Here is a 27,650-nt window from a genome sequence, read left to right as displayed (position 1 = left end):
GGCATTATATGAAGAGACATTTATTTAAACAGTAGAATATATCACAATGGCAACGCAGCAGCAGAGGTTGATATCCTCACTTGGAACCATATATTATCTCTTTATGATCATCAACTTATCACATCGATGAATTTTGTTACCTTAACGTTGAGCTCACATTGTGTTTCTCATCTGCCACAGTCATAATGATCAACAAGCTTTAGAAACACTCCAAAGACGACATACTGTACTGATGTGCTGCACATTTGTTTATAAATATTTTACATTGTTGCTTGGTACCATGTTAGCTGGTGTGTAGACGTCTGACTAGATCTTTACCCCGCATTGATAATCAGGGAATCAAACACCCAAATAAAACAGTATTTACATTTTTCTGTGTGCACTCACTATGGGACGATTACATTACTGCCATAGCGAAATGGGAACGCTACAGTAGAAGTCACATGCACGAGCACGCCGTGTCCTCAGAAATGGAGAATAGCGTCTATATTTACAAAGTGTTCACAGCTACATTCCAGGTTGTGGGTGTGCTTCGTAGAAAGATTCTGAGGATATTTAATGAAGCAATACATGGCGAGGGATATTGCGTTATTGCGCAGTGCACATCATTGACCCTTAGTGACAAATGTCTCCTTGATATTTCCAGTCCTATAGTACTTGTGATAATACGCTTGGTCCAATAAAAAAAGCCAGACATTGTAATCAAGAAGCATTTCCACAATGCACATAGGAGTACAAGCAATAAATATACAGGTAGCAGAAGATTTTATTCAGCGACGCATTTCATGCACAGAGAACAGGCGTTTGAAGAATTTGAAGGAGCGCCAGCCAGAATCTGCTGAGATGGACGAAACAGCAGTATTTTGTTTGTGAAGCTTATCTCTGTCACAGACACACAGACGAGTACAAAATGGCTTCTTAAATAAGTCTCTATCATGAAGAACAACATGGGGAAAAATGCATTACACTCGATCCCTTTTTGTATGTCCTCTCGTATGTACACAATTTTAGCTACATATCTGTGGTGCCGCTGCGTTGCTCCATAGTGGCATGCAGTGCTCGGGCTCTCGTCTTGTGATTCTATCAGCACCTTATTGAAACCACATCGCCTCCACTGGTTCAGTCACGTCCGTGTTGTGGCCAGTAAATTGTCATTGGACTCGCAAGCCCACAAAGCCACCTCGTGTCTATAAGGCGGGTTTGTGTGTTCACTCCTTGTGCTATTTGACACTTTGTGTCCTCAAGCAGCTGAGGCCAGCTGGGATAACATGACCCAACCATCCGTTGCAACGCACCGGTACGCCCATGCAAGGGAGAGAGCAGCTGGCACTTTGGGGCGGAAGAAATATGCTTTCAAAGCCAGTCACTGCGGAAAGAGTCTGCAGTTCAGTTAATGGGAACGGTCATGAAGGACACAGAATGAGAATCGGGGATGTGCTTTCAGATTTATGGTTTATGGGTCAGACACTGCGGGGGGCCCGCTCCAGCTCATGGGTCCTGCGGTTGCGCCCCCTTTGCCTCTCTTGCAGGTGTTTCCACTTGGCTGCCAGACCTTGATTGTGCATGTGACCGTGGGTGTTCAGCTCCGCCTTCTGCTGGTGCTGCACCGGGTGGGCTTTCTGCTTCTTGTGCTTGCGTTCTCGCTTCCAAACATGCTCGCAGAACTCGTCCATGCTGTTCAGAGTGGGGTGATTGACCAAAGACAGGAAGTCTCGGTACCACAATTTGTGATTGGCCGTTTCCCGAGGCGGTAAGAGGTCCTGGACTGACGTGTTGGCGATGGCCTCGTCATCACCGTGCAGCAGATCCTCAAGGTGCTCGGTTTCGATCACCTCCAAGGTCACCTTTAGAAGAGTCTGCACGAATCCGTGCTCCACAGCCTGGCACAGGTAGATTCCGGTATCCTTCCTGTTGAGCGTGCGGATCAACAGACCTTGCTCAGTGTGGATGAAGCGTTCTTCTGATTTGATCTGTGTGGTGGGGGAGAACATTTTCAAATGAGCAATGACAGTATCATGTGAACCTGGCAATTTTAATTGTGTGCTCCAAATTAAAAAGTCCTTAAGTTACGCATTTTACAATTTTTGTAATGATGTATTTTGTGTTATAAAAACATTCTTTTTTTTATTTCAAACACTCAAAATGTTCAGAGGCATCTGTGCTATCCATACATATATAGTTTTTATTAGTTCTTTGGGATATTTTATTCTTTATTTTTTGCAAAAGGGAAAAAAAAATGTGTCTGGAGGTCCCAACCAAGCTCTACTAACAATCCCGACCGGACGTGTTCATGTAAAATGCATTGGTTTGAAGCCTCCTGCAAAAAGGCAAACTCATTTGCGATCCTCTTACGCCACCTAAAGTTGCAAAATTGGAATGACCTCAAGCCAACAATGAGGCGTGCTTATGTCTGTCCAAACAAAAACAAAGCGATTGACGTAAAAATTGCGTGAAATGCATGTATACACATTAGGTTTACGATGCATTCAAAAATATGAATTATAATGGGTCTCTATGGTGCAAAAATGTAAATTGTGAAGATTAAGGTATCAAAACGTTTTTTTTTATTATTGCTGCAATGCCTGAGAATTATCAGCCGGTGACGTCATGAAATTTAGGCCATTTTAGAACCCCTCCATAAGTTTCAGCTCTCTCGTGTTTTTCTGAATGCCTTTGCCTTTGATTCAAAGACATCATTTTACATTTATCGCAAGCGGTGCACTACGAGGGTTAACAGCGAACGTTTCCTATGGCCTATTTACACAGTAGGCTCAAGTGTGAAATTACAGTTGAATGTATTTCAAGTGAAATATATCCTATATGGCTGCGGTAGCACTGTCAGAACATATGGAACAACTTGCATGTGTTGACCGCCAAGTTGTAATTTGTCGTGTATAGAACACTTTTTTTGTCTTTTTATTCAAACGCTTTGACGTCTAAAAGCGTCAATTAGCGCATAGTCCCTGCCTCCCTATGACGTCTAAAGGTGTCAATCGTATTCTTTCATGGGTGAGGGTGTAAGAGAGTCTGCTGCAACCTCTCACTGAAGGAGCAGGCTTGACTGCAATGTTAAATAGTAAAAAAATGGCCAGCAGATGGCAGTGGTGCAAAAGTCCACCAGGATCATGCCGCAGAAGTAGGACTGGGGGCGTGATAGTGGAGGAGTGGTGGGTGTGGATGGTGAATTGGAATATTAGCAACGAGCAAGTTAGCAACGATGGAGAAAAGAATTTTCTAATGCTGATTGCCAAAAGCAAAAAAACTGTGTCAAACTTGAAATGATGCTTGAAATGCATGCTTTTACAAAAAGCTAATTTTCTTTGGATTTCTGAAGAAAATCGGCCTTTTCCATAAAACTTTTAAGGAATCGGCAATTTTCTCATGCTGATTGCCAACAAACGGAAAAAAAACCAAACTTTTTTTATAGCTAAGAAGGGAGTCTCACCTTTCTTCTGACAGGATTTATGCATGTTTATATACCCGTAGAACAAAAAATTCTGTGGGTCTTGCAAATCAGTCAAAATTCAGTAAAATGTGAGGGATTGAGGGGGTTTCTCCAGTGAAAAAGGGTGGCATTCAATGGTTCAATAAAAGTTAGTGGTGCGTAATAGACATGTGTTTTTTGTTATTGTAAAGTGTCCTTGGGTGTCTTGAAAGGTGCTTATAAATAAAATGTATTATTATTATTATTATTATAAGTTCAAGGAAAATGGGCGGAAGAGACGTCCCATTGTGTCGACTGGTACTTGGGGTTTGTGAGAAATGTGTTATGTAATGCCAAATTAATTTATGTAGAAAAAAATGCTCAAGGAAACAGTTCCACTTTCCATAACATCACGTTCTCTAGTTGGCTACATTTATGTATTTTGCTTGGGAAACTGAGCCCTTCAGGCATTGCTTCTATGCTTTGCTATCCAAACTAGCTATTGCTGCGAGGTTCTTGAGACTTGCAGCACAACATCAATCGGCAAAATAACAACGTCTAGTTTGTTATACACAAACGACTTGACTCATCCAAGGCTTAGGTTACAAGGGGAGCCCTCACATGTACCCTAGTGGATTTTTATGCCTGGTACCGGCTGTGCTTTTCTCACTATGAGTTTCTTTATATAACAGCATGATATTCAAATTGGGCGGCCCGGTAGTCCAGTGGTTAGCACGTCGGCTTCACACTGCAGAGGTACCGGGTTCGATTCCAGCTTCGGCCTCCCTGTGTGGAGTTTGCATGTTCTCCCCGGGCCTGCGTGGGTTTTCTCAGGGTGCTCCGGTTTCCTCCCACATTCCAAAAACATACGTGGCAGGCTGATTGAACACTCTAAATTATCCCAAGGTGTGAGTGTGAGCGTGGATGGTTGTTCGTCTCTGTGTGCCCTGTGATTGGCTGGCAACCGATTCAGGGTGTCCGCCGCCTACTGCCCGGAGACAGCTGGGATAGGCTCCAGCACCCCCCGCGACCCTAGTGAGGATCAAGCGGTTCGGAAGATGAATGAATGATATTCAAATTACTGTAGGGCTAATACCATCCTCTATTTATGAGCATGGGCACCAGCAATTTTGATGAGGGGCATATTATACGTAGGAATAAGGAAAATCCATCTGTGAGAGGATGATTGTTGGCAGTACATACGTATTGTATTCAAGTGTATATTATACTTGAGAAATATATAAATGGTAAATAACACCACGTGTCAACACCCGGCAGTGACTACATAGAAGTGTCGAGGAATTGCCAACCTCCTGTTTGCGCTCATCAGGTGAAGGCTGAAACTGCCAGTAAGTCAGCGCTCGTTGAGACTTGGGGCTGCACTCGAGGAAGGTGCTGCTGTTCTCCACACCATAAACACTCTTGTCCTCCAAGGTTGTCTGTTCACTGAGTTCATCTAAGACAAATAATCAAAGCGTATAACGTAAGTCACGTATGTTTATATCACACTTCAGAGCTCATAACTCACCCGACTGACTGGAGTTGAAAAGCATAATGCTCGTAGTCCACTTTTGCACAATGGGAAACACATGTTGCTGTGTCAACTCATCTCTGTACTGAAACATGATGTCGTATCATTTGGATAGCATGTTGGCTAGACAGGAGGAAAGGCTTGTCTGTCGTTACTTACCACTTTAGTGCTAAATATTAGACTGGATTCAACTTTTTAACACCTACTGTCAAAAATGTATCAGAACAAAAATGCTGACTACTTCAACAGGCACCAAACCGTCGATAGGTAATGAATATAGAGCCAAATTGGGTAATTTCTTACTGTAAGTTCAGATACAGTTTGCTGTTTTGTAATGTTTTTGATTCCACCATTAGGCAGTCCAGACCAAGCCGCTCACTGTTTATGAAAGCGCTATATAAATCAGCATGTATTGTGTTGTATTAGCATGCTATGCGTGTCGATTAATTATTTTATTTATTTATTGGCTTTGTTGTCGAGAGCCTCTGAAACTGTCTTTTCCATTTCTGCCACCTTCACTTTACTTAATCTAAATCTTGTACTATGGCACAATGTTATTTGAATGTTGAGCACAAATCTATACTTTAGAAAATGTACTGTAATGTTCCAGTACAATCCGGCCTTCTGTTTTGGATTAGTCAATTTCTTTTGTATGCCTTCATCCAGTTTCTACCAACGCAAATAGTCGCCACTTAAAAGGCATCATAAATTCACATTCAGGCACATACTTTCATTGCACTCATTAGACTGTCTAAAATTTTAAATGAAAAGCACATTGTGGAAATATAGGCCCAGTTGTTTGTTCCGATCTTTCAAAGAAAGATGCTATCATTCATTTGAACGAACACCAACATCTTCAATTCAACCATCATGATCATTGCTGTACCGTGCTGCTGCAGATCTGAACATTGCGTAAGAGGGTCTCCATTCCTGATATCTTGTCTCCTGGTTCGCCTGCAAAAACACAAAGGGCAGTCAGCAGCGACCTTACGCTTATGTAGATCATGAATCCTGAGGTTGGAGCTTCATCTTGCTGTGTTTATCATGTAAGGGTTTTTTTGTCCCCCCCCCCCCCCCCCCCCCCTCCACACAAAATAAGGTTGCTGTTGCGCATGAAAATCAATAAGCCCCAGGCAATTTTGCGTAGGATGAAATCTCATAAAACGAAGAGAGTTTCGCAAAACTGTTTCTTGGTCATGCTGACCCCCTGCAACATCACCAACATTGGTTTTGGTAAACCCATAAGTCCATCTTTTGGATTTCAACAATTTGAACAAAACCTGCGCTGCAACTTGACCCGTCTTTATGTCTCTGCAATCGCCTGGCTCATGATCATAAAAGATGTGCCCACTACCTCTTAGCCATGGGGAAGTATCTAGAGCACTCGGTCCCATCCCAAGCACAGTAAGGGTCCCTTGCCAGGCAGCATTCGGCGCAGGCCTTTCCGTAAACCTCACAGCGATGCAAAGGCATTTGGGACACACCCATATCCGAGCCCAGGTACAGTTGTTGCTGCGCAGATAAATCAGAATATAGGATTATTTCTTTCAGAACAACGAAACATGGATGGTTTGTGCCAAGGTTCTAGACACTTGGATTTGACTAGACACTTTCATTGGCATGTATTTGTCTTCCTGACCTTTTCAAACAATAGCAAACTATTTGGATATTTATGCAGTGACGATTTACCCCTGATGATCCAATCTAATGACGCCGATTTAGCTGCCGATACCAACACCCCACTGGTACATGAAATAAAAGGCCCAGTCACATGTTTTGACTACTTATAGAAAAGGGTTAGTTCACTGAATGTATTATTAGGTTGTTAAAATCAAATAACACAAATTACAGTCTCTGACTTTATGTCAGGCTCAACAATATACTTGTTTTTAACACTTTAGCGTGACTATTGTTTTTCTGTTGATTATAAATACCTGCTTTGTTGAGAGCTCCATCGCTGTAATGGCTGTCGGCTTCTGTAACACACAATATGGTAAGCTTCGACGACCTACAAGGATAACGGTTATAGAATTAAGGCGAGGAAAAACTTACTCTGAAAACAGTCATTTCCTCCAGCAGCACTTCCTCCAGGTCATGCCACGAGCCTCTTGGGATTGATACCACTTTCAAAATTGTTCCGATGTCTGGTACAAAATGACAGTATTCATTACGTAAAGTACATTCAGTTTTCCAAAGAGCCTCATTACTAGTCATACCCGTGCCAATGAACATGACATCATACTGGCCATCTTCTGCTTCTACTTTATCCACCACTATCTGTGTGAACTGATAGTCCACGTCGGTTCTAACAATGATCGGTCGATTGTTGATTGGGTAGACAGGATTGAACATGGCTGGGTGGCTTCGTGCAAAGACTACGACTTCATCAGGAAGGTCCTTGGTCGTACCGAATCCTCCGAACGTCTTGCTGGGACACTGCAGAGAAAGTGAATCATCAGTGAATCCCATCCATTCAAATTGGAATTAGTTCATTTTGATTAATACACTCACTGTGCCAGGCCTTGGGTAAGGAACTCGCCCCTGGAAGGGCACCCACTGATAGTTAGGTCCATCTCTATGAGCGTAAGGACCCAGGAAGACTCTTCGAATGTCAGTCATGCTGTACATGCACACGGCTGAGCCTTTGAAGATGTTGCTAATGGAATGATAAGAACACGTGCAGCTGTGAAATCAGTAATTCTAATGAAATTATTGGGCCAAATTACATTTAATTTTAGCCATGGTAACTATTTACGGCAGATAAACACAAGTAACACTGGCCTCAATATTAACTACACGTAAACATACACTGTAACCTTATATCATGAATTTTGTATGAAGAATTTCATTAAAGGTCCTGGTGGACAAGTGCTTTAACGGGTCGACCTCACAGTGCATAGGTTGTGGGTTCGATCCTGTGGGGAGTTTGCATGTTTTCCCCGTGCGTGCGTGGGTTTTCTCCAGGTATTCCGGTTTCCTCCTACATTCCAAAAACACGCATGGCAGGCTAATTGAATACTCTAAAGTCTAAATTGTCCTGAGGTGTGAGTGTGAGCATAGATGGTTCTTCGTCTCTGTGTGCCCTACGACTGGCTGGCAACCGTCTCATGGTGCCCCCCGCCTACTGCCCGAAGACAGGTGGGATAGGCTCCAGCACCAGACACTACCCTTGTGAGGATAAAGCAGATCAGAAAATGGATGAATGGATGAAGAATTTCATTGATGAGGTTACTCTTTAGGTTGCAGGCGTGCTGGCGCCGATTGCAGCCGTAGGAAACCGTAGCACCCAGAGAGAAGCCTCACAGGCATGAGGAAAACATGCAAACCCTACACAGGAAGTTCGGAGCCCGGAATCAAATCCATGCCATCTGCACTGTGAGGTGCAAATGCTAACCAGTCGTTCACCATGCCACTGCCACATTCAACTACTGGTAACAAATACACATAACGTACTGTCCTGTGAAACATGAACACCGCATTAACGTTTTAATTGTTGTTTTTTTTAATGACAAAAATGGACAAGTGCTTTCACAAGACGATATACAGCGGTGTATGTATATATATATATATATATATAATATATAATGTCAGTGATGAATATTTCTATTGTGAGCTCTATAGGATGTCCGGAGCATCTTCAAAATTACTTTATTCTATGCATGATATATTATTTAAATAATCCATGGATTAAACAATCGATTATTTTCTGCCAAGAATCGGCATCACCTTCAGCCTAACATAAAAATCTATTTTGGTCGAACCGTAGAAATGATTCCACAGTCAGCCCCAGTACCTTGATGTGGTGAACACCGCATAGACAATTGGGCTCTTGGGATCCTTGGTGCTGATCAGGAAAACATCCTCTGAAAGCCAAAAAGAGAGCAACATATAATAAAGACATTTCCTGCACTGAATATTACAATTTATTTTGGGGCAACTTACGTAGTTCATCAAAATGTGTGTCAATGCCGTTACTTCCTGGCACAGAGCAGACAAGACGAGCCTTTAAGAAGGTGGTCCACTTGTTCACCAGACTCCTGTGGCCGCCGAGGTCATTCTGAGTAGTTAAGAGCACTATTCTAAATCTGAAGATGAGTGATTAAGCATCTCCAAGTTCTGGAGATCATTCAGTAAAAATTCCAGTGATGCCACTGAGCTTCATTTGTCATTTAGTGTTTCTCTCAAGGTTTTGTCATGTGAAGTGATTGTACTTTACACAATAAAGCCCCCTCTCTTATAAGAACTATGTAAATACGACCATAGACAAGAACCTCTAAGAGCAGCCATTATGCAAGCCCCTCAGCGAGAGGAAGAATAAGAAAAAGAAAAAACTTTTTTTTCCTTTTTATTTTTTTCATGCGCTAAGTATTGACGCCTCTTCACATAAAGTAGCGTGTGATTGAGCCTGTGTCGATTTCTTATTGTTCACACCTTGCAGAGCTGGCCAATTCGAGCCTGTGTGGCTTTCCCGGCGTACTCTCCATCAATGGCGTTCTCTCTGAAGAACAAGTAGATTTTATCGTCCTCTGGGTTGTCGCTCTCTGGAATCAGATGGACACCAACGAACCTGGGATCTGCCTCACATGTAGAGAGACGCGCATTCAGCAAAATACATGCACTCAACAATTATTCATTTAATCCTCAGGGCTTGAGCTAGTCTTGGGCCGTGTGGTACGCAATTCCGATATTTATTTGTTCTCAAATGTCATAGGTGGGATATGCATCATGGCAATGCAAAGAGGGGGGAAAAAAGATGGAATTTAATTTGTGAACCTGGTCTCGTCCAGATGTAGAGAAAAATATGTTGTCATATTTGATCAGATCAGATGTCGTCCGAAATACACCAATTGCTGAAGTACAGGCTACGTAATTGTCTCTGCTCGGACAACACAAATGAATCCAACCGACAGCAAAAGCCTAAACAAACAATTATGGACAATTGATAGTGGACTTAATAGCATACAGCTCCTCATCTTGCCAGTCATTTTAGGGCTTTTTGACTGATTTACTCAGACCCCAAATATTTCCTTTTGGCTTGTCCTGATTGGGATCACCATCATGTGTCATGTTTTCCTATCTCAGGATATGATGGTGGGAACACTTTGGTGAAGGCTATGTTCTATTCGAGCATAATAGTGGACTAATGAACTTCAAAAGAGAATTGTTTCTCACCATTGAGCCAGCGAGAATCATGCTGCTCTGTCCTGATTGGGTGGTGCTTTCCTAAGGTGCGGAAGATGGCAAAATCTCGTCCCATGAAGTCAGCCGACGTGCCCGCATACAATTCCCCATCTGAGACCATCGCAGTGTATTTTTCCCCATTGAAAATGCACCAAGATACAAAAGAGAGGAGAAGTGAATGAAGGACACATGGGAGAAGGACAGAATGCATAAAAATGGGGGTGTCCATAATAAGGTGTGTGAGCGAATAGACAGAAAAGTAGTGATAAGAAGTGACAGGCTGCAAAGCACCCATCTGTCGGGTTGAATGGTGTGATGTCACAGAAAGTGGCAGGCAATAATTGGTGACAGATGACTGTCTGGTTCTTTGTTCACCAATTGCTGATCCAAGTAAGACAACACAATAGCTAAGTGACATCTGAGACAAACTACCAGCTCTCAGCAGGATTGTCCAGATTGAAATATTTTACAGTCGTAGCAATGCGAAGGTCCCAGTGCCTAAATTACAACTACAAAGCCCATCCACTTGGTGTTAATGACTTACAATATCAGTGTAAGATAAGGCTGCAGGTGATTTCAGGACTGGCACGTTTTTTTCTTTTCTTTCAAAAATTTCCCGGCATGTCTGGGACTCACCGATCAGCATGGACGCAGTGAGAAGGTTCGGATCGTAGGGACTTTTTCCTCTGCCGTTTTCAGTGTGAGGTAGGAGTCGGAAAATGTTGTCCTGAGTGAAGAAAATACAGTATACATTTACTCTGTGGTTTGGGGGATCAAAACTTTGATTCATTGGCATACCGCAACAAATGGGGTATGTGTCACTTGATTGGACTTTGTCAATTTGTCTTTAATATTCCATTTTAAATCCCATGGAAGTTCAGGTATAGGAGTGTAAATGTCGAGAGAGAAACAGTTCACAGAGCTCTCTTGAAATGCATTTTTCTTTCTCGAATCTCTTCAAATGCTGCTGTTGTGCTTATTCTGCAAAAAGTGTTTATTTCTTAACCCCAAAATTGACTCATCCTCTGAATCCGGTTTCAAACGGCAACTTGAATTTGGTAGCCATGTCTATTTATGAGTAGACAACACCAAAATGTCTCACGAACCTATGCTCAAAAAAAAGCAATGAGTGCGCCATTGTAATGGTGTTAGTGGAGAAAACATACATTTTGTCTGACCTCTACCAAATTGCTTCATTTATGTTTAGAATACAAATACTATTTCATCCATCCATCCATCCATCCATCCATCATCTACCGCTTATCCGGGGCCGGGTCGCGGGGGCAACAGCTTTAGCAGGGAAGCCCAGACTTCCCTCTCCCTAGCTACTTCTTCCAGCTCTCCCCGGGGGATTCCGAGGCGTTCCCAAGCCAGCTGGGTGACGTAGTCTCTCCAGCGTGTCCTGGGTCTTCCTTGGGGTCTCCTCCCGGTGGGACATGCCCGGAACACCTCACCAGGGAGGCGCTCAGGAGGCATCCGAATCAGATGCCCAAGCCACCTCATCTGGCTCCTCTCGATGTGGAGGAGAAGCGGCTCGACTCTGAGCCCCTCCCGGATGACCGAGCTCCTCACCTTATCTCTAAGGGAGAGCCCGGACACCCTGCGGAGAAAACTCATTTCGGCCGCTTGTATCCGGGATCTCGTTCTTTCGGTCACGACCCATAGCTCGTGGCCATAGGTGAGGGTTGGGACGTAGATCGACCGGTAAATTGAGAGCTTCGCCCTTTGGCTCAGCTCCTTCTTCACCACGACAGACCGATACAACGTCCGCATCACAGCAGACGCTGCACCGATCCGCCTGTCGATCTCTCGCTCCCTCCTGCCCTCACTCGTGAACAAGACCCCAAGATACTTAAACTCCTCCACTTGGGGTAATATCTCCTCCCCGACCCGGAGGGGGCAATCAACCCTTTTCCGACTGAGGACCATGGTTTCAGATTTGGAGGTGCTGATTTTCATCCCAACCGCTTCACACTCGGCTGCGAAACGCTCCAGTGAGAGTTGTAGAGCCCCGTTTGAAGGAGCCAACAGCACCACATCATCTGCAAAAAGCAGGGATGTAATACTGAGGCCCCCAAAACAGACTCCCTCAACGCTTCGGCTGCGCCTAGAAATTCTGTCCATAAAGGTTATGAACAGAATCGGCGACAAAGGGCAGCCTTGGCGGAGTCCTACCCCCACTGGAAACGGTTCCGACTTACTGCCGGCAATGCGAACCAAACTCTGACATCGGTGGTATAGTGACCGAACAGCCCGTATCAGGGGGTTCGGTACGCCATACCCACGAAGCACCCCCCACAGAACTCCCCGAGGGACACGGTCAAACGCCGTGTCCCCCGAGGGACACGGCGTTACTATTTCATTTAAAAAAAAAAAAAACTCTCGGAATTGTTGTGTGCATCCAGGTTTATGTTCCGCAGCATGTCTCCTTTGGTTCTTGCAGTTTGTCGTGATAAATAGGCATACATTCTCATCCATTGTTTATTCTCATTGTTTATTATGATTCCAAAAATGTGAATGGAAAGAATCACGATGGACGGTAGGTTGAGTAAATAAATTATTTAAATACTATTTGCAAACCTACAGTATATGTAAAAAGTAGTTTTCAGCTCTGCATTGATAGTGAGCAACCATTTCTTTGCCCGAACATTTCTTTTTTTTTTTTTTAATAAACTCATGCAAATGTGAAATTATGTTTTCAGTATGACTCAGTAACCTTGAATGGCTTATAAAGCAATTCCCTTCACTCAAATACATAAACAAGTTCCAATAGGAATCATATAGGATTAAAAAAAATGTATAAAAAAGCGAGATTTCTTCATGAACCTGTGTGTCTATTGTTTATTGGATCCCCATGAGCTTTTGCACAAAACAAAAGCTAATCACCCTTGGGTCCATTCAAATGTGATTTGAAGAAGTGATTTGTAAAGTCAAAGTATGCAATATCACAGACATACCTCTAATTTCTTTCCCACCTCAAGGTAGGAGCACACTGGGTGAAATGCGCCTGTTCCACACACATAGAGGTGAGTCTGGTTGAATGGCTGCAGCACCTTGACAAAGTTTGCGCACTCTCTCTGAAGGATAGAGACAAAAATGAGAAATCATTTTGGACTGGTCCAAGGCTTATGCCTGACTTACTGTAAATTACACAATTGGACAGTGATTAACGTCTCCCTTTATTTACTCGTGTTGAAAAAATGTGCATGTGGAAATGTAATACGAGAGATATTGCTCTGTATCTAACACAGGCTCTCATCGCTTGCATACAACCCCTTCATTTTGCATTTTATTTATGATGCTGCTTGTGTGTAACATCTGAATGTGTTTGTATCCACTGCTCTGCTGCCATGTGGCGTATTTATTTCCTTGCGCAGCCTTGTTGCACATGGCAGGCAGACCTGACCTAAAATGAAAGAAACTGTGTCATCACATATTAAAAAGTACAGCGAAAAAAAACAACCCCTCACAAATTATGCATAACTAAGCTCATCTGGCTTTCATGGGTCATACGCAGACAGCAGTTTTGCAGCTGTCACACCCCAGGATTTATGATGTGCTTTTATCAAAAGTAGTGCAATGAGTTGCAAGGTTGAGCATTGTCATCTGAAGTATAGCACATATGTATTGAATTTGGTCATCTTAGGTGATTTTGTTTTTGTCAGGGATCCCACACATTATATGCATATTGTGTGCAGATTGTGTTACAGGGCATACAAACTGTTGAAAAATACAGAATAAGAAATGGAAGAGTCGAGGCTGACTAACTGCAAGATCCTCAATGGACTTCCACTTGCATTGCGCTTTTCTAGCTTCGAGGTACTCAAAGTGCATGAACACTGACACTTTGTTCAACAACTGACAACGTAGCATCAGAAGCAACCGGGTGGGGTTAGTCAGTCGGACACTTTGACACGGTCACAAGGGCTGAGAATCTAACCAACAGCCTTCGGGTTGTGAGACAACCGCTGTACAACATCAGCCATGCCGCCCCTTGCTTGCCTGGGGTCTACATTTCACTCCCCTTAACAATTTCTATTACCGGTACATCGAATAGAGACTTAAAACACATGTTATGCAAACATGACTCAACACAACCTGTTTCTCTTATTAGTGTCGGGCACCAGCGTGAGCGTCCTAATTTGTTCTTGTTTATTTTATTGTCACAATCACAGAGTCAGCGGCTCGGGCCAACTCTGTGTTGGCCACATACAAAAACATGTGGCTTTTCCATCGTGAATATTAAGCGGGTTTTACAACTACGGAAAGGGAAAGTAAGAAGAAGCTTGGGCTTATTATGCCCACCTCATTTGCAGGGCGACATCTAAACTGTCACAAAAATGTACGTTGTATATCTGCAGATAGCTAATAACAGGGAGCTGAACTCAGAAAACCTGTTGCTCTCCTCTAACGTTACATTTGTGCAAGCTAACGTTGACTCTCCAAAACTTCACCGTCGTCTGTTAACTGTATCATGTAATGAGACAATAGTGAGCTTGTGTACAAACATTCTCAACCTGTTCTTCTTTATCGATAAGGGATAAAACACCCTTTAAGCCATTCGACTCATCTGTGCCATAATGTTTACAGATACCGCACAAAGGATTTTCTGGACCTTCAAATATTTCGTACAAAAGCATTGTCCTGGCCAGTCCCCAACATGTGAGCTCACAGTGAGCAAACAGCAACATGGTCTGAGGCATCATATCATCTCCGTGAGCTAACGTTGTAGAGGAACAGCATGTTGATTTTTGATGGGCTCACTCTGACTCATGACAAGACAAACAGTATTACAGTTATGTTTTGTATATTTTGAGCCAAATGACTCTGAAGACATGTATGACATCCACTAAAATATATATATATATATGTGTGTGTGTGTGTGTGTGTGTGTGTGTGTGTGCGCGCGTGTGTGTGTAACCACTGCGAATTCAGTGAGTGATACTACTTTGCTACTTTGTTTAACTTTGGGATGACTGTAACAAACGTATTTGCTGTTGCAGATTTAAGGTCTCTGTAGCACAAAGATGCAGAGTAATGTGGATGATCCTTGAACATATGACTCTACCTATTGTTCATGCTAGGTATCATAGGAGTAGATTTAAGTAGAGTCATAGAGATTCACTCCGTCTTGCTCTTTTAAGTGTAGCTTCTGAAAGCTCTAACGGCGATTAAGGTGAAATGCTGGTCTCCGAGTTGGTGCTGAGATTGCCCTCAGAGCTGAGGCAAGTGTGCCAGTTGTTGTCCTCATGATTGCTGAAAATATGAATGGAATTATTTTGCTTGATCAAAAATATGTAGTCAAACTATTTCCTATGCACTAGTAATTGCACAAACAGACATTGTGTTCAAAATGGGCCGTTATGGCCAGTAGCATCAAATTAGCCAGAAGTAAATTAAACTTTATAATTCATTTTTTCCAGTAAATTGATTTGGTTATCAGCCCTGTCCCCCCCCCCCCCCCCCCCCACCCCCCCAACTTGAAAAAAATGAAACTTTCGTACCGAGAGATCTTTTCCGGCCCACTTGCATTCGTCTCTCCTGATGGGAGACGCCGGCCAAGGTATCTGCAAACACAAACCAAAACAGACCAAAAGAATCATTCCTTCCGTGTGCACACATGTGTACATGTATACACTATATGCAGGTTGAAAGGGTCACTGTGCGATTTGTTCCCCACTTTGTTTCAATTTACTCTATTATTCATCCAGGTGAACATAGAGCGGCTAGCGTGCCTGGCACAGCGTGCGATGGCGTGCGACGGCACTGCCTTGTAATATTAATGAGACACTTTCCAATCCAAGCTGAACAGAGGAGGCCTGAGGTACATTAAGCTCCGATTGCGTGAAGTCGGCCAGACATGACCCTGAAGGCTTTGTTTTACCTGTACGATATCCTGACTGATGTTGAGGAGGTTGAAGGAGAAAATGTGGTCTTTGGCTCCCACCACCAGTCTTCCTTTCTCTTCATCCAGCAGGAAGGTGTGGTAAGACGAACTGTTGAGCAGACCTTCGGATGTCACAAAGTTGTTGGACTCCAGCATGTCTGCGGGGGAAGGTGGAGCGTTTTAAACCGCAAAGCCAACGTCTCTCAGATAACGTCCATTCGTTTTGGCTGATTGTCAGACAAACGCTTCGTTTTTCAAGATGTGCCGACGGTCTTCAACTTCAGTATGTCCGTCTAGTTGCTGCTGTCTTTTGCCGTTGCTTACTGGTCTTAGTGGACTTTATGGACTACTTTTCTTTGCTTGTCTGTTGTCTCTACAGTTGTGAATTATAACATGTCATAAATGGGATATTTGCTGCTACTAAGTAGGGAATGGACTAAATTTTGTCAAAAGTGAAGCAGTTCTTCCTTTTTAATATATTTTTAGAACCAATTAGAATTCCTCTCTTCAATTATCTGTCCTACCTGTCTCAATTCCACTGGATACTGCACACTTCCCATAGGTGACAGTATATTTTTCTTTTTGAGACAGATTTGCTGATTGCAGACAAGTATTTCACTCAATTCCGCCTCGATTTCTTCAACACACAGTTTATGGAATCAACAAATCAGTTCCCTACAACCATTGATGCCAAATCTTAGACTTAACTTAAAAAAAAAAGGAAATGACGTCTATGTCATGTTGCGGTTTGTGACCAACAGGTGGCACTGTGGGGCTTCTCCCTGCAGCTGCACATCTGTTGGTCGTTAGGCAATTATGGCTATAAAAGGACTCACACCTGACCGCTCATGGTCGGGTCATTGTTGCTGTTCGCTACTGTCATTTTTGTTTGTTGGCTGCTGTCATGTTTGTTTTAGTCAGGTTTTGGTCATTGTTAAGTTTTATTTTCAGTCATGTGTTGTGTTTGATACTTTGGACTTTTGTTTGTTTGTTTTGGATTTAGTTTTCTTAGTTTTGATCCAATCTTTGAAGTTCACCCTGCTCCTCTCTCCTGCCTGCTTTTTGGGGTCCATCACCACCTCGCAAACGTGACAGTATATAGACGTTACATTAGTATTTAATTCATTAAGAATTCACTAAATTGTGAGGAGCTAAAAATTTGTCATTGTAAGGAGCATTCAAAACTATGCTTGTAGTTACTTTCCAACATCATGCCTTGGAAGATTTGTCAAACTGACACTTGCCAGCGCATTCATGTTCGCTCTAATACAAACCAAAGAGGTGTCTGGGCCACTACTACAAACACGGAACAAAGACACCTTTCTCCTCTGCGCGAATGAGTATTCCATCAGAATACCTTTGAAGGTGTCATACCAGGGTACAGTATAACACACAGCGTGACACTGAATATGCCACTTGTGTCAGTTTTACCACAGACTTATGGTGGTTTTCTTCATTTTTCATAGACACCGTCATGCTTGAAAAGAGTTGTTAGAAATTGTACAGCTGAGCCAAAAAAAAACACAGCCGCCAAAACCCAAGGAGGCAATGCCAAGCTTAACTTAACTGCCCAGGTGATGCCAACACTAGCAGCCAATGATCAGGTTGCCCGCAGAGTGAGGGTCACCTCACCAGAGCAGCCAAGCAGAAGTTGATGTGTTGACAGTGGAAAACTAGGAGGAATATATATATATTCCTACATTACATACACACACATATATATATATATATATATATATATATATATATATATATATATATATATAGTCCACAACCCAAACTGCAGTATTCGCAGTATTATGCCGAACCGCAGCTGCTATTAGGACACATTAAGTATGGTTTGCAGATCACGTTTTGCTGTGTCGTCAGAGGGTTTTCCAAGGTGACATTTGCTGTAACAGCGGAAAGCTCAACTTGTCTGAATGACTATGAAATCCCTCATCTCTGCATCTACTGCAAGCATACAATTATCACATTAAAATATCTTTTGCGTAATGTAAATAGAAGACGGGCTGAAATCTGAAGCATGTGAGAATCTCATGGAATGACGACAAAAAAGCTAAAACCAAAAATGCTTAGTAAAGAACCATCCTTTTCTGTGAGGTTTTTTTACACCACTGTATTGCTCAGCTGTCAAATTTGTATTTCACCTACCCAAATAGTCATACCCAAGACATGTACAAGAAACCTCATGTATCTCCAAAATGATCAAATTTGAATCCCAAGCCTTAGTTGTCAATGCATATAAACAATCTGCCATTCCACGTATGCTCATGCTTAGCCCCAAATGTTATTGCTTTGATTTCTGGTGCCTCAGCAGTCGTGGAGGACTTAGACAGTCTACCAAATGTAAAGCCATAATGTTGCATTAACCCTAAGACCTCAGGTACCGACTGCCCCATTCCCATCATTCTCTGAGAACCTGATATGTATAACCAACTTCATGAATCCCTGAGGATTTAAAATCATTCATGAAGCCGTGAAGCCAAAAGGAAGCCATAGAAGTTGAATTGTTTCAAGTCAAACCATCCCGTCACTTATCCACCTGAATATCCATTGATCAGTTGTTGATAACATCCATTCGTCATGCGTTCAGGATGATAAATTTTACGACGGGGAGATTGGGCTACTACTCCCAACACAGTTAGCGTCTCTAAAATGTGTTGCTCAATCCAGTCCAAAGCTGTTATTCCAGATCTATGTTGTCTTCTGGTTATGGTGATCCATCACGGGTGAATGTGCTCACATTAAGTCCTTTTACTGACAGGACTGTAACACCCGCCTGATCCATTTTCACCTCCACCAAGGCTGCGGTTGTAAAGATGGATCAGAATATCCATTACATATATGATACAATAATGCTGTGTAAACATCCAACGCATCCTGTGAAGCAAAGAGAATTGTTGTAGAATTGGGTTTGTACCGACTTTATTACTTCACAATGATGTTTAGAGCTGGACGTCGACTAGTTTCTGGCGAAGTGTCTGTAACGCATTTCTGATTGGTTCGCTCTGATTCACCAAAGCTGTACAATGAAGGCAACAAAAAAAAAACAACAACAACAAAGGCAGACACATAATAGCTTTTGGAACAACTTTGGGCCGCCACTAACGAAGTGGAAGGAAAGCGATAATTTATTCCTGCAAAGATGAAGCAGTTTGTGATATTTGCAAACACCACAAATTCCCACCATGCAGAACCCTGCTGATCTGGTATGGTGTTTCCCATTAGACTAAGTTGTGCAAATGTGAGCTGGCTGTCACAACGACAAGCACACTGCAGAAGAGCGTTATTTATTTATTTTTTTCTGGAAATATCATGAAGCAGGCTGTTTCTGTTCTGAAATGTTTGTTTTGCTTACATTTGCTGAATGAAATCTCTGTAATTATAGAATACAAGCTGGTTCGCCGCCCTCCGGGCGGCTCATCAGCTAGTTCCTGCGGAAGGCTGGTAAAGTGTTGTTGCTTGATTCAACTTTTTGTTCATCTTCATTGCTTATCGCGAAAATAAAGAGATGTTTAGCTCTACTAAATAACTAACAATTTCATTGCAATGCTTGTGGGTAGACAACATTTTTTCGCTAAGATGCCCGCGCGATCGTAGTGAGCCACTGCCTGAGCGGCGCGGTGAAGTAGGTACGTTTTGAAAAGGGACAGACGGAAGGACAGACCGCGTGCGGGACGACGCGCAATATATATATAAGATACAGTAAGTTCCCGGTATTGCAAAACTTTCCCTCTTCCTGTCTTTTAATGTTTACATTTATAGTCCTATAAAAATGTGGCTGACATCACATATGGTTATGATTTTGTCACACTTATTGTTTTTTTTTTATATAAAATTGTCTGATATTTAAGCTTCAGTGGGTTCAGTGACATGTCGGAATGTCAAGCTTTCTCCAATGCCTTCTTCATCCAACTCTGCTTTTGTAGCGCGGGTCCTCAAAACACTAACGCTGTTGCCTCATTTATCTACTGATGATGTAGCATCAGGAGTAACTGAGGCTTTGAGATGTTGCTCAAGGACACTTTTCACAAGGGTTGAGGATCGAACCAACAAATTCTGGGTTGGGAGACGACCACTCTTATTGAGTCCTGCAACCCCCATTTTAATGCTGCTTTGGGTCCTGAAATCAAAAATGCCAACCTGCCAGTCTGTTTCCAATCTAGCACGTGTGTTCTTTAAAGGCCCTACAGATGCTTTCTTGAATGTTGCGTTGCTACCTTCATCCAATGCAACATACAGTAAACGTCAGTCCGCATGATAACTTTCTATGGGTGGTGTCCAAGGCGACAACATGGGCATTGCGTATAACTCGAAGCCAATCAACTTGGGAGAGACACTGTTGCGGGTGGTATGTCTGTTCATGGTGCCCACTGGGATTCGTGCCATCGGAAAGAAAGAGGTTATTTTTCCCCACATGGTATGGGCCTCTACATGTTGGATCCCCTGTGTCCCCTCGGCTAAACAACAAACATCTATTTTCTTTTGTTCAACCTGCTATTTCAAGGTAAATGTGGAGCACATGCATTCAAATGAACCACTGCCAAACAGGGTAACAACATACAAGCAGGTGAATTGGAGGTATGCGCCGCTTTCAACAGGTGTCAGCTGCCTCGGTGCCAAGAGTTAAGTCTTCTCTCATCTGTTGGCTTTTCACCAACTGATTGTCTCTCACTTTCTCGATCCTGCACCGTTGTTGTTTCAACAACTGCCCTTTCTTACCCACTTGCACTAAGTCTTATTGCTTTTTCTGTTGCCAAAATATTTTGTGAGGTGAGATGAGACAAAACACAGAAATGGGGGGCAGACAGAATTGATGCATGGAATCAACAGTCCCATGTGAGACTGATAAAAATAAACTCTTTTACCCTACATTCTCACTCTTTCTTGACTAGGGAGAGGGAGGGCAGCGGCAGTGTTATCTAAGTGCTTCCAGAGAAACAGAGGGAACACATCTTGACAAAAGCCCACGTGTGGCATATACTTCTAAACAGTGGCGCATCGCTCATACTGCTGATTGTGCGAATGTACACGTTTGACAAAACACAAGCAGTCCACATATGGTTCATTTACACCTGAGGAAATGCAACACAAAGCTTCATTAGAGTATGTTCTCCAGTAGAAAGACGCTGAAATGCAGAAAACATCTCGGCTGCCTATTTTTATTTGCCGCGTGCTGGTTGGTCTACTGCTAATCCGGGTCCACACGGGAATGTTACGGATGTCGTCATTATTGTTCTGCAGGATGCAGGCCTCGCGACTACGAAGTGCATCCCGGCGTCCTGTGCTGCTTTCAATTCAGATATAGAAACTGGAGTCTGTACCAGCTGACTTGGGCTGAGTGATTGGATACACCCGGGACTGTTTGACAGTAGATCGTAGGACAAACAACCATTCTCATCTACCGACAATTAAGTCTTCAATGTATGAGGAAGCCAGAGTAATCAGGGGCGGGGGGGACCCAACCAATGTCATTTAAATACTTAGGTTTACGATTGAAAACAAAACATACCACAGACATATTTGATCAAACCTCTTGTTCAAAAATTTACATGGAGGTGACAATCTAAATACTGTATTAGGAAATTCCGCTCCACGAGTGGCAATGTAAGTCGAATATGCATGCAAGTCTAAAGGTTTCATAGTCTGTCACTAAACTATGCTGTAGTCAAGACACAATTACATTTTTTATTATTGTCTATGGATAAAGCATACTCCACCCTCAAGATTACTTCCATGTTTATATGATCCCAACTAAGCGGTATTCCCTCTAAGGTTAGTGGGTTTCGCAAAAATGTCTTCTCAAAATAAAAAAGTTGCATTTCAAAGGAAGACATTGATTGGGAAAACTGATCCTCCAAGTAAACAAGTTATTTCAAGCCTTGCTGAAGGCAATGTGTTGCCAGGCATGAATGTTTGAGCTTCTAATTTGGAACATTTCCAGCATATCCCATGGGAATTTCTAGGAAAACTTTCACCCATTCACAACCCTTGTACTGCATTTCTATTCTCAAACTACAAAAAAAAGCAATTCGAATTATTAATAGATCAAAATATACGGAACCCACAAATCCACTATTTATTAAATTAAATACGATGAAATTTTATGACCTGGTTGACTTTAAAATCGCCCAATTAATGTACAAAGCACACAATAACCTGCTCTGCCAAAACATTCAGAAGTTTTTTGAAATTCGAGAAAGCAACTATGAATTAAGAGGTACCAACTTATTCAAAAAACTCAAAACAAGAACAAACATCAAGCAAAGAAGTGTATCTAGCAAAGGTGTTAATCTGTGGAATAATCTCGAAACGGACCTAAAAATGAGTAAATCGCTTGCTGAGTTCAAAAACAAATTCAAAAAAATAGTACAAACAACATACACCAATCAGAGTTAAAATGATAAATTCTAAACATTAAATATAATGATAAATCAGAACTAAGTTGATAAATAGAGAAAGGTATTGCAATATCCATTATGAATACAAGAGAAAATTGACACAAGAGTGCCAGGGTGAGGATGTATATAATCCCGATACAAACCAAAAGTTGTGAAAATATCACGGTTAAGGGTAAAGTATGAGCCTTAATGGAGACTTCTTATTACTTTTTCTTTTCTGATTGATATAAAAATGATTTAGTAGATATAAACACATAACGGGGTAGGACTAGATACGTTTTTTTACTTCATCCTACTCCCTTGAACATAATAACTGTGTTGAATGAAGACTGATTTCTTTCTTTTACTTTTTTATCTACCTTATTTTCTGTCAAATTATTACTGTATATGTTTTATGTTCAATAAACAAACCCAAAAAAAAAAAATTCCGGCAGTACATCCTATTAAAATAAAGTGGCATCTCATCACTCTTTGGCAGTTAACACCACCTTTCACGAATAAAGCACACTGATGGTCTTTTACTTCCAGGGTCATGAATTCCCCCGCAGGCTGTTAATTGTCTCAATCTCCATTCCTGTTGTAATTTATGATCTTCAAGTGCATTTCTTTAATGCATTGACCCCCTTTAGGCGCCTTGGCATCACCTCACAGCATGATTGTTGATACAGTTGGACCTTAGCTCGTGTTTAGGTAGCCATAGGGTATCGTTGTTATCTTTCCTCCTACGACGCTGACCTAGTGACCTTCAGTTCTCACTTCTAAAGATCAGCCTGAATCTCGTGGGGTTCAGCTGTGTGTTTCTTTGCGAAAAAAAAATTCAGTTCGTATCAGATTGTATAACTATGTTTAGTGAGGATCTATGGAGGAGCGGGTGCTCTGAGATACACATCTTAATGCTACATTCTTAGTAGGGTAGCCTTTGTAGTCCGCGATCACACTGGGTGAGACCTACATCGTGTATTGACCTCTAGGGGTCAGAGTTCTTGTAAGTTCAGTGCCCCACATGCCGCTGGGAGTGTAGGTTTGGACCACATGCCACTGTCCAGGAAATATTATCTTTGAATGCTTCAGAGAGTCTAAAAATAAAAGAGAATTTAATATTCACAGATGTATTCATTTGTAATTGGAGTTAATGTTACTGATTTCAACTGTGTATCTATTTACAGTATATCAAAATATCCATGCAGTCATGTATGGCTTTCCATTTATCTGCATATATTTATGGGTACCCGTGTTCTGGTATATGCAATGACACTGAACATACTTTTTGCTTTTATTCTCAGTCACTTTGGATCTATAACAAATCTACTTCCTAATTTCATTTGCATTCTCATCTGTGCATATAGGCTATTTGATACATGACATATCTTTTCTCTATGTACAACCCTGCTGCCTATTCTTGCTGGTGTTCACATTCACATCTGCGTACAATCAAAGACAGCCGTCACAGCACTTTGGTGTTGATCTCATTCAGTTTCATTACTTGCCGTAATATGTACTCAGAATTTTCAGTTTTGTTTTTTTTAAATATTCGATTGCTTTAGTTACAGCATTGTACACATTGCAGGACTAAAACGGGCTAATTCTATTATTGTGTAATAGTGAATCAGTCGACTTCACCTATCACAGGGCAATGCATGTAGACAATTTATTTGACGATATGAATGATTCATAATACGATAATCTGACGTCTCATATTGAATCATACAGGGGGATGATTTAAGATGGTCTCGAATACCGCTTGCTGCTTGTAATCAGTTTTTCAGGACAGCGTAGTTGCTAAATAGTGCTCCCCAAAGGGCCAAATGCAAATGATGGCCTCGTAGAGAGGTACACAATTCCAGCTGGCTTCCGCTGCAATGGAGACATCACTGCGTGTGGGCGTGCATCTACCAACTGACAGTGTGTACTTTTTAACTGACTGATATGCTCACAGGTATCATTAGCCGTCTACAGATGGCAATGTGAACGTGTGTGAGTGTGTGTGTGTGTGTTTGTAATTATGGATCTCCCAGGAAGGAGTGAAGACGATTTCTTTTGAGGGTAAAGCCATCTGCTTAAACAGACCTGCACCATTCATTCCAAGCATAATTGCCCCACGTTGCGGGGGGCTGGGCGGGAGGGGGTATGACACATGGAAAGAAAAGAAATAAATGACACTTTGCACTTTGCTGGCAGGGAGTCGGCATCTGGCACTACTTTTCACGATGCATATACACTGGCAAACATGGTTTTGTCATATAATTTAGGCGAATATAAGATAATGACACAGAATCTCACACAGGCTTGTATCATGAACAGTTGACTCGTCCATGAATGCATGACAGCCACATGAATCTAAACTACTACAACCGCAGCAACATATTTTGGTTGGATGATTACCCCAAAAACATCACACGATTAGGACGTTTTTAAATTGTGCATGTGTACTGTACATCTAAACAAGTGTCTGTCAAGTGTATGTTTGTCAACAGTTGGGCCCAATTTGAGCATTTTTCCTCCCTTGCGATTAAAGTCAGCAGAGGCGCGGTTATCGGATGTCTTGAAAAATTATCCTCAAGGACTGTCATGTGGTGCTTTGAGCGTTAAGAGTGATTTGATTTTTCTTCATTCAAGCCAAGTTATTTTTTTTTCATATGTTTGATTGCAAATCTTGAATTGGGGTACACGCATACAGACAATCTGGCCTAATTTGGGCATTTTTACCTTCCTTGCAATCAAAATCAGCAAAGGGCAGATTATATGGTGTCATGAGAAGATTACGCTGAGTGATCATCCTGTGGTGTGGGATGTGAGCGGGGATATTTCATCCCCGCTCAGAAAATGCTCAGACTCCAGCAATTGTACATTTCAAATTGAGTCACAAAGAGAAGAAATTCTTCTGCGTGGTTCACAGAGTAGGGATGAGCCACAGACTCAGCGGTTGTCACATGAAGCTCTTGCTATTGTCTGGACACAAGTCAAGGAGCAACCAGTTGTGTTGAATGTTTGAAAAATACGCTTCACGAGTGATTCACCACAATAAAAATAACAAGAAGAGGATACTGCCATCACAATCTAGTTTCCAGGTAGGATAACGGTTGGCTGTCGGTGTCTCCTACTCCTACTTCTTATAGTACTCTTTCTTCTTACATGTTCATTTCTTGCAGTCTGGATTCCTCGTGACATTGAGTTGCCTCAAACAGGTTGGTCTTAGTCCGATGGGCAGATATCATTATTTGTGTCGCATACTCTGTTCATCTTGACCACACCACACATTATAAGGGCAGCCAGAATACATGGCAATATTTTTCAATGCCCATGACGCCTCTCGCACACGGAATTAAAAATAAGCAAAGATGATTAAAAAATCATGATGTACCCCAGGTTGGTCAAATATTCAGTTGTTGCAAACATGTCATGTATGCCGTAAATAATAATAAGGACTCATTTGAACACCATACTGTTGAGTCACATGTAACTAATTTAGACTCTCATATAAAAAAAAATGTTGCTTTCAAATTAAAGTGATGCATCTCATCATTTTGAGTGTTCTCTTCATTTGAGTAAATTATTGTTATTACTTACAGATACAAACAAAAAAATTGATGAGGTGTGGACAGTGTTAGAATAATTTTAAGATGGTGGAAAGGGTATTAAAAGTGCACAAAACTCACCTCTGTACGAGAGTTTTAGTCGAGGGACATTGGCATTTGTCTGCTGAGCTCCGTCGCCCCCCTTCCGAGACAGAATCACGCCACAGGTCAGAACAAAGCTGCCCCATAAAAGAGAGCCCATGGTTCTGAGGTAAGCAAGTCCAGCAGCGCCTGTCCTCTCCTCACCTCCGAGGTACCTCTACAGATCCACACACTTTTGTGGGGCAATCTGAACTAAAAGAACAAATTTAAAAGCCAGTCCAAAAGATGAGTTTGGCAGCAGGTGCGCGGGGGGTTACGTTGACTGTATGATGACGTCCCAGCAACAAGCCCAAGGTGAACTTATTAATGGGCAATGGAGAAGCGGCAAGGTAAATCTTTCCTCGTCACTTAAATCACCATCCTGGCCAAATGAGGCAAAACACTGTCCTGTTTGTTTTCTGCTCTTAATCCTTAGTCATCTGTGCTGAGTGCTCCTCTTTGTCCACTTTTACTCCCTCAAAAATCTCCTTTTCCTGTTAGCACAGCTCTGTGCTGTCCACGCTGCACAGGGCAAGTGAGCACAGCTGAAGCAGACAGTGAAAACACAGTCAGGAAGGCAGAGTGAGAGTGCAGTGAAAGAGGAAGGGAGAGAGAGAAGAGGAAGCGCAAGTTAAGGTTAGGGCAAGGCGCGCGCACACACACACACACACACACACACACACACATAGGAAAGTAATGAAACACGAAAGCAGAACATCCTACTGGATGTGCCGTTAAATACATATTTTGGCCTGGGCTGACCCCTCCCTCCATTGATTGAAGTTATAGGAACCTTCACAATATTCCAGTGGCCACAAGTTATGATTAGGTTTCCTATTCAATGATGCAAAACAATAAATAAATAAAATTAGACAGGGGCATGCATGCACTCTCCCCATATTGTCACCAAGCTTAACATGATGTCAGTAAGTCATGCAATGCAACACTTTGACTCGTTGAGCAACTTGAGCCTGTTGTTAAAAACAGAAACATACTCTGTAGCTCTGAGGAGAACCTCAGAGCTTCCAGCAGGTTGCTCCACATGTACAACTAAAACGATTTTGTCCTGACTTTAAAGACGAAAAGGCCAGGGGTCTCACTGATTAACACTGCATAAGCACAAAACGGGGTCTGAATAGATTTTACAGCAACATATGCCAATTTATTATATTTTAATCATGCACAACCTCCGAAGACAAGTTGGGTAAATTGAATTGGCTTTTTTCAGTTTTTTGTCCATCTGTGTGAATGCATACTTGTGCCTGCCATCACTTGAGGAGCAGCAAGTCCAAATGGGTTGTAGCATCGAATTGTATCTTTTTATTTATTTGTGTGTGTGTGTGTGTGTGTGTGTGTGTGTGTGTTTTGTGGGTGGAGGGATCCGACCACTTATTTTTCTTTCCTTCTGTCCGGCCTGTCATGTTTGTTGTCTTTTTTGTATGACAACAATTTAGGCCAGCAAACAAGATTCCTTCCCTTGTTTCCACTGCGCTGAGAAGCACCATCATCATGATTCACCTTTGACAAAGCGTTTGCCAGCATGGCTCATTCATTTTTGTATACTGCT

General features: G+C 42.2%; 1 protein-coding gene across 1 annotated transcript; it reads right to left on the bottom strand.

The window, feature by feature from the left end:
- Positions 1–26,674, bottom strand: sema3ab (sema domain, immunoglobulin domain (Ig), short basic domain, secreted, (semaphorin) 3Ab). The gene is made up of 17 exons (XM_052060249.1): positions 26,084–26,674; positions 16,021–16,181; positions 15,641–15,703; positions 13,094–13,213; positions 10,773–10,863; positions 10,128–10,247; positions 9,387–9,529; positions 8,898–9,012; positions 8,749–8,818; positions 7,467–7,611; positions 7,172–7,391; positions 7,008–7,099; positions 6,890–6,931; positions 6,310–6,467; positions 5,842–5,909; positions 4,735–4,880; positions 1–1,970 (listed from the first exon to the last, which is right to left on the bottom strand). Exons 1-17 carry the CDS (start codon positions 26,202–26,204, stop codon positions 1,461–1,463), a joined length of 2,385 nt encoding a protein of 794 aa, XP_051916209.1. The 5' UTR covers positions 26,205–26,674; the 3' UTR covers positions 1–1,460.
- Between the last annotated feature and the right edge of the window lie 976 nt (positions 26,675–27,650).

The sequence above is a fragment of the Hippocampus zosterae genome, chromosome 3 (assembly GCF_025434085.1).
Source record: "Hippocampus zosterae strain Florida chromosome 3, ASM2543408v3, whole genome shotgun sequence".
Lineage (NCBI taxonomy): Eukaryota > Metazoa > Chordata > Actinopteri > Syngnathiformes > Syngnathidae > Hippocampus > Hippocampus zosterae.
This window is presented reverse-complemented; position numbering and strand designations above follow the sequence as displayed.

What these genes read in the sequence shown, in the direction of transcription:
- sema3ab (XM_052060249.1), bottom strand. Translation starts at nt 26,204, where the DNA reads ATGGGCTCTCTTTTATGGGGCAGCTTTGTTCTGACCTGTGGCGTGATT. An exon ending in GGGCCGGAAAAGATCTCTCG is followed by an intron (nt 13,214 to 15,640) that starts GTACGAAAGTTT and finishes TCTATCCTTCAG; the next exon opens with AGAGAGTGCGCAAACTTTGT. An exon ending in GAATTGGCCAGCTCTGCAAG is followed by an intron (nt 9,013 to 9,386) that starts GTGTGAACAATA and finishes TTAACTACTCAG; the next exon opens with AATGACCTCGGCGGCCACAG.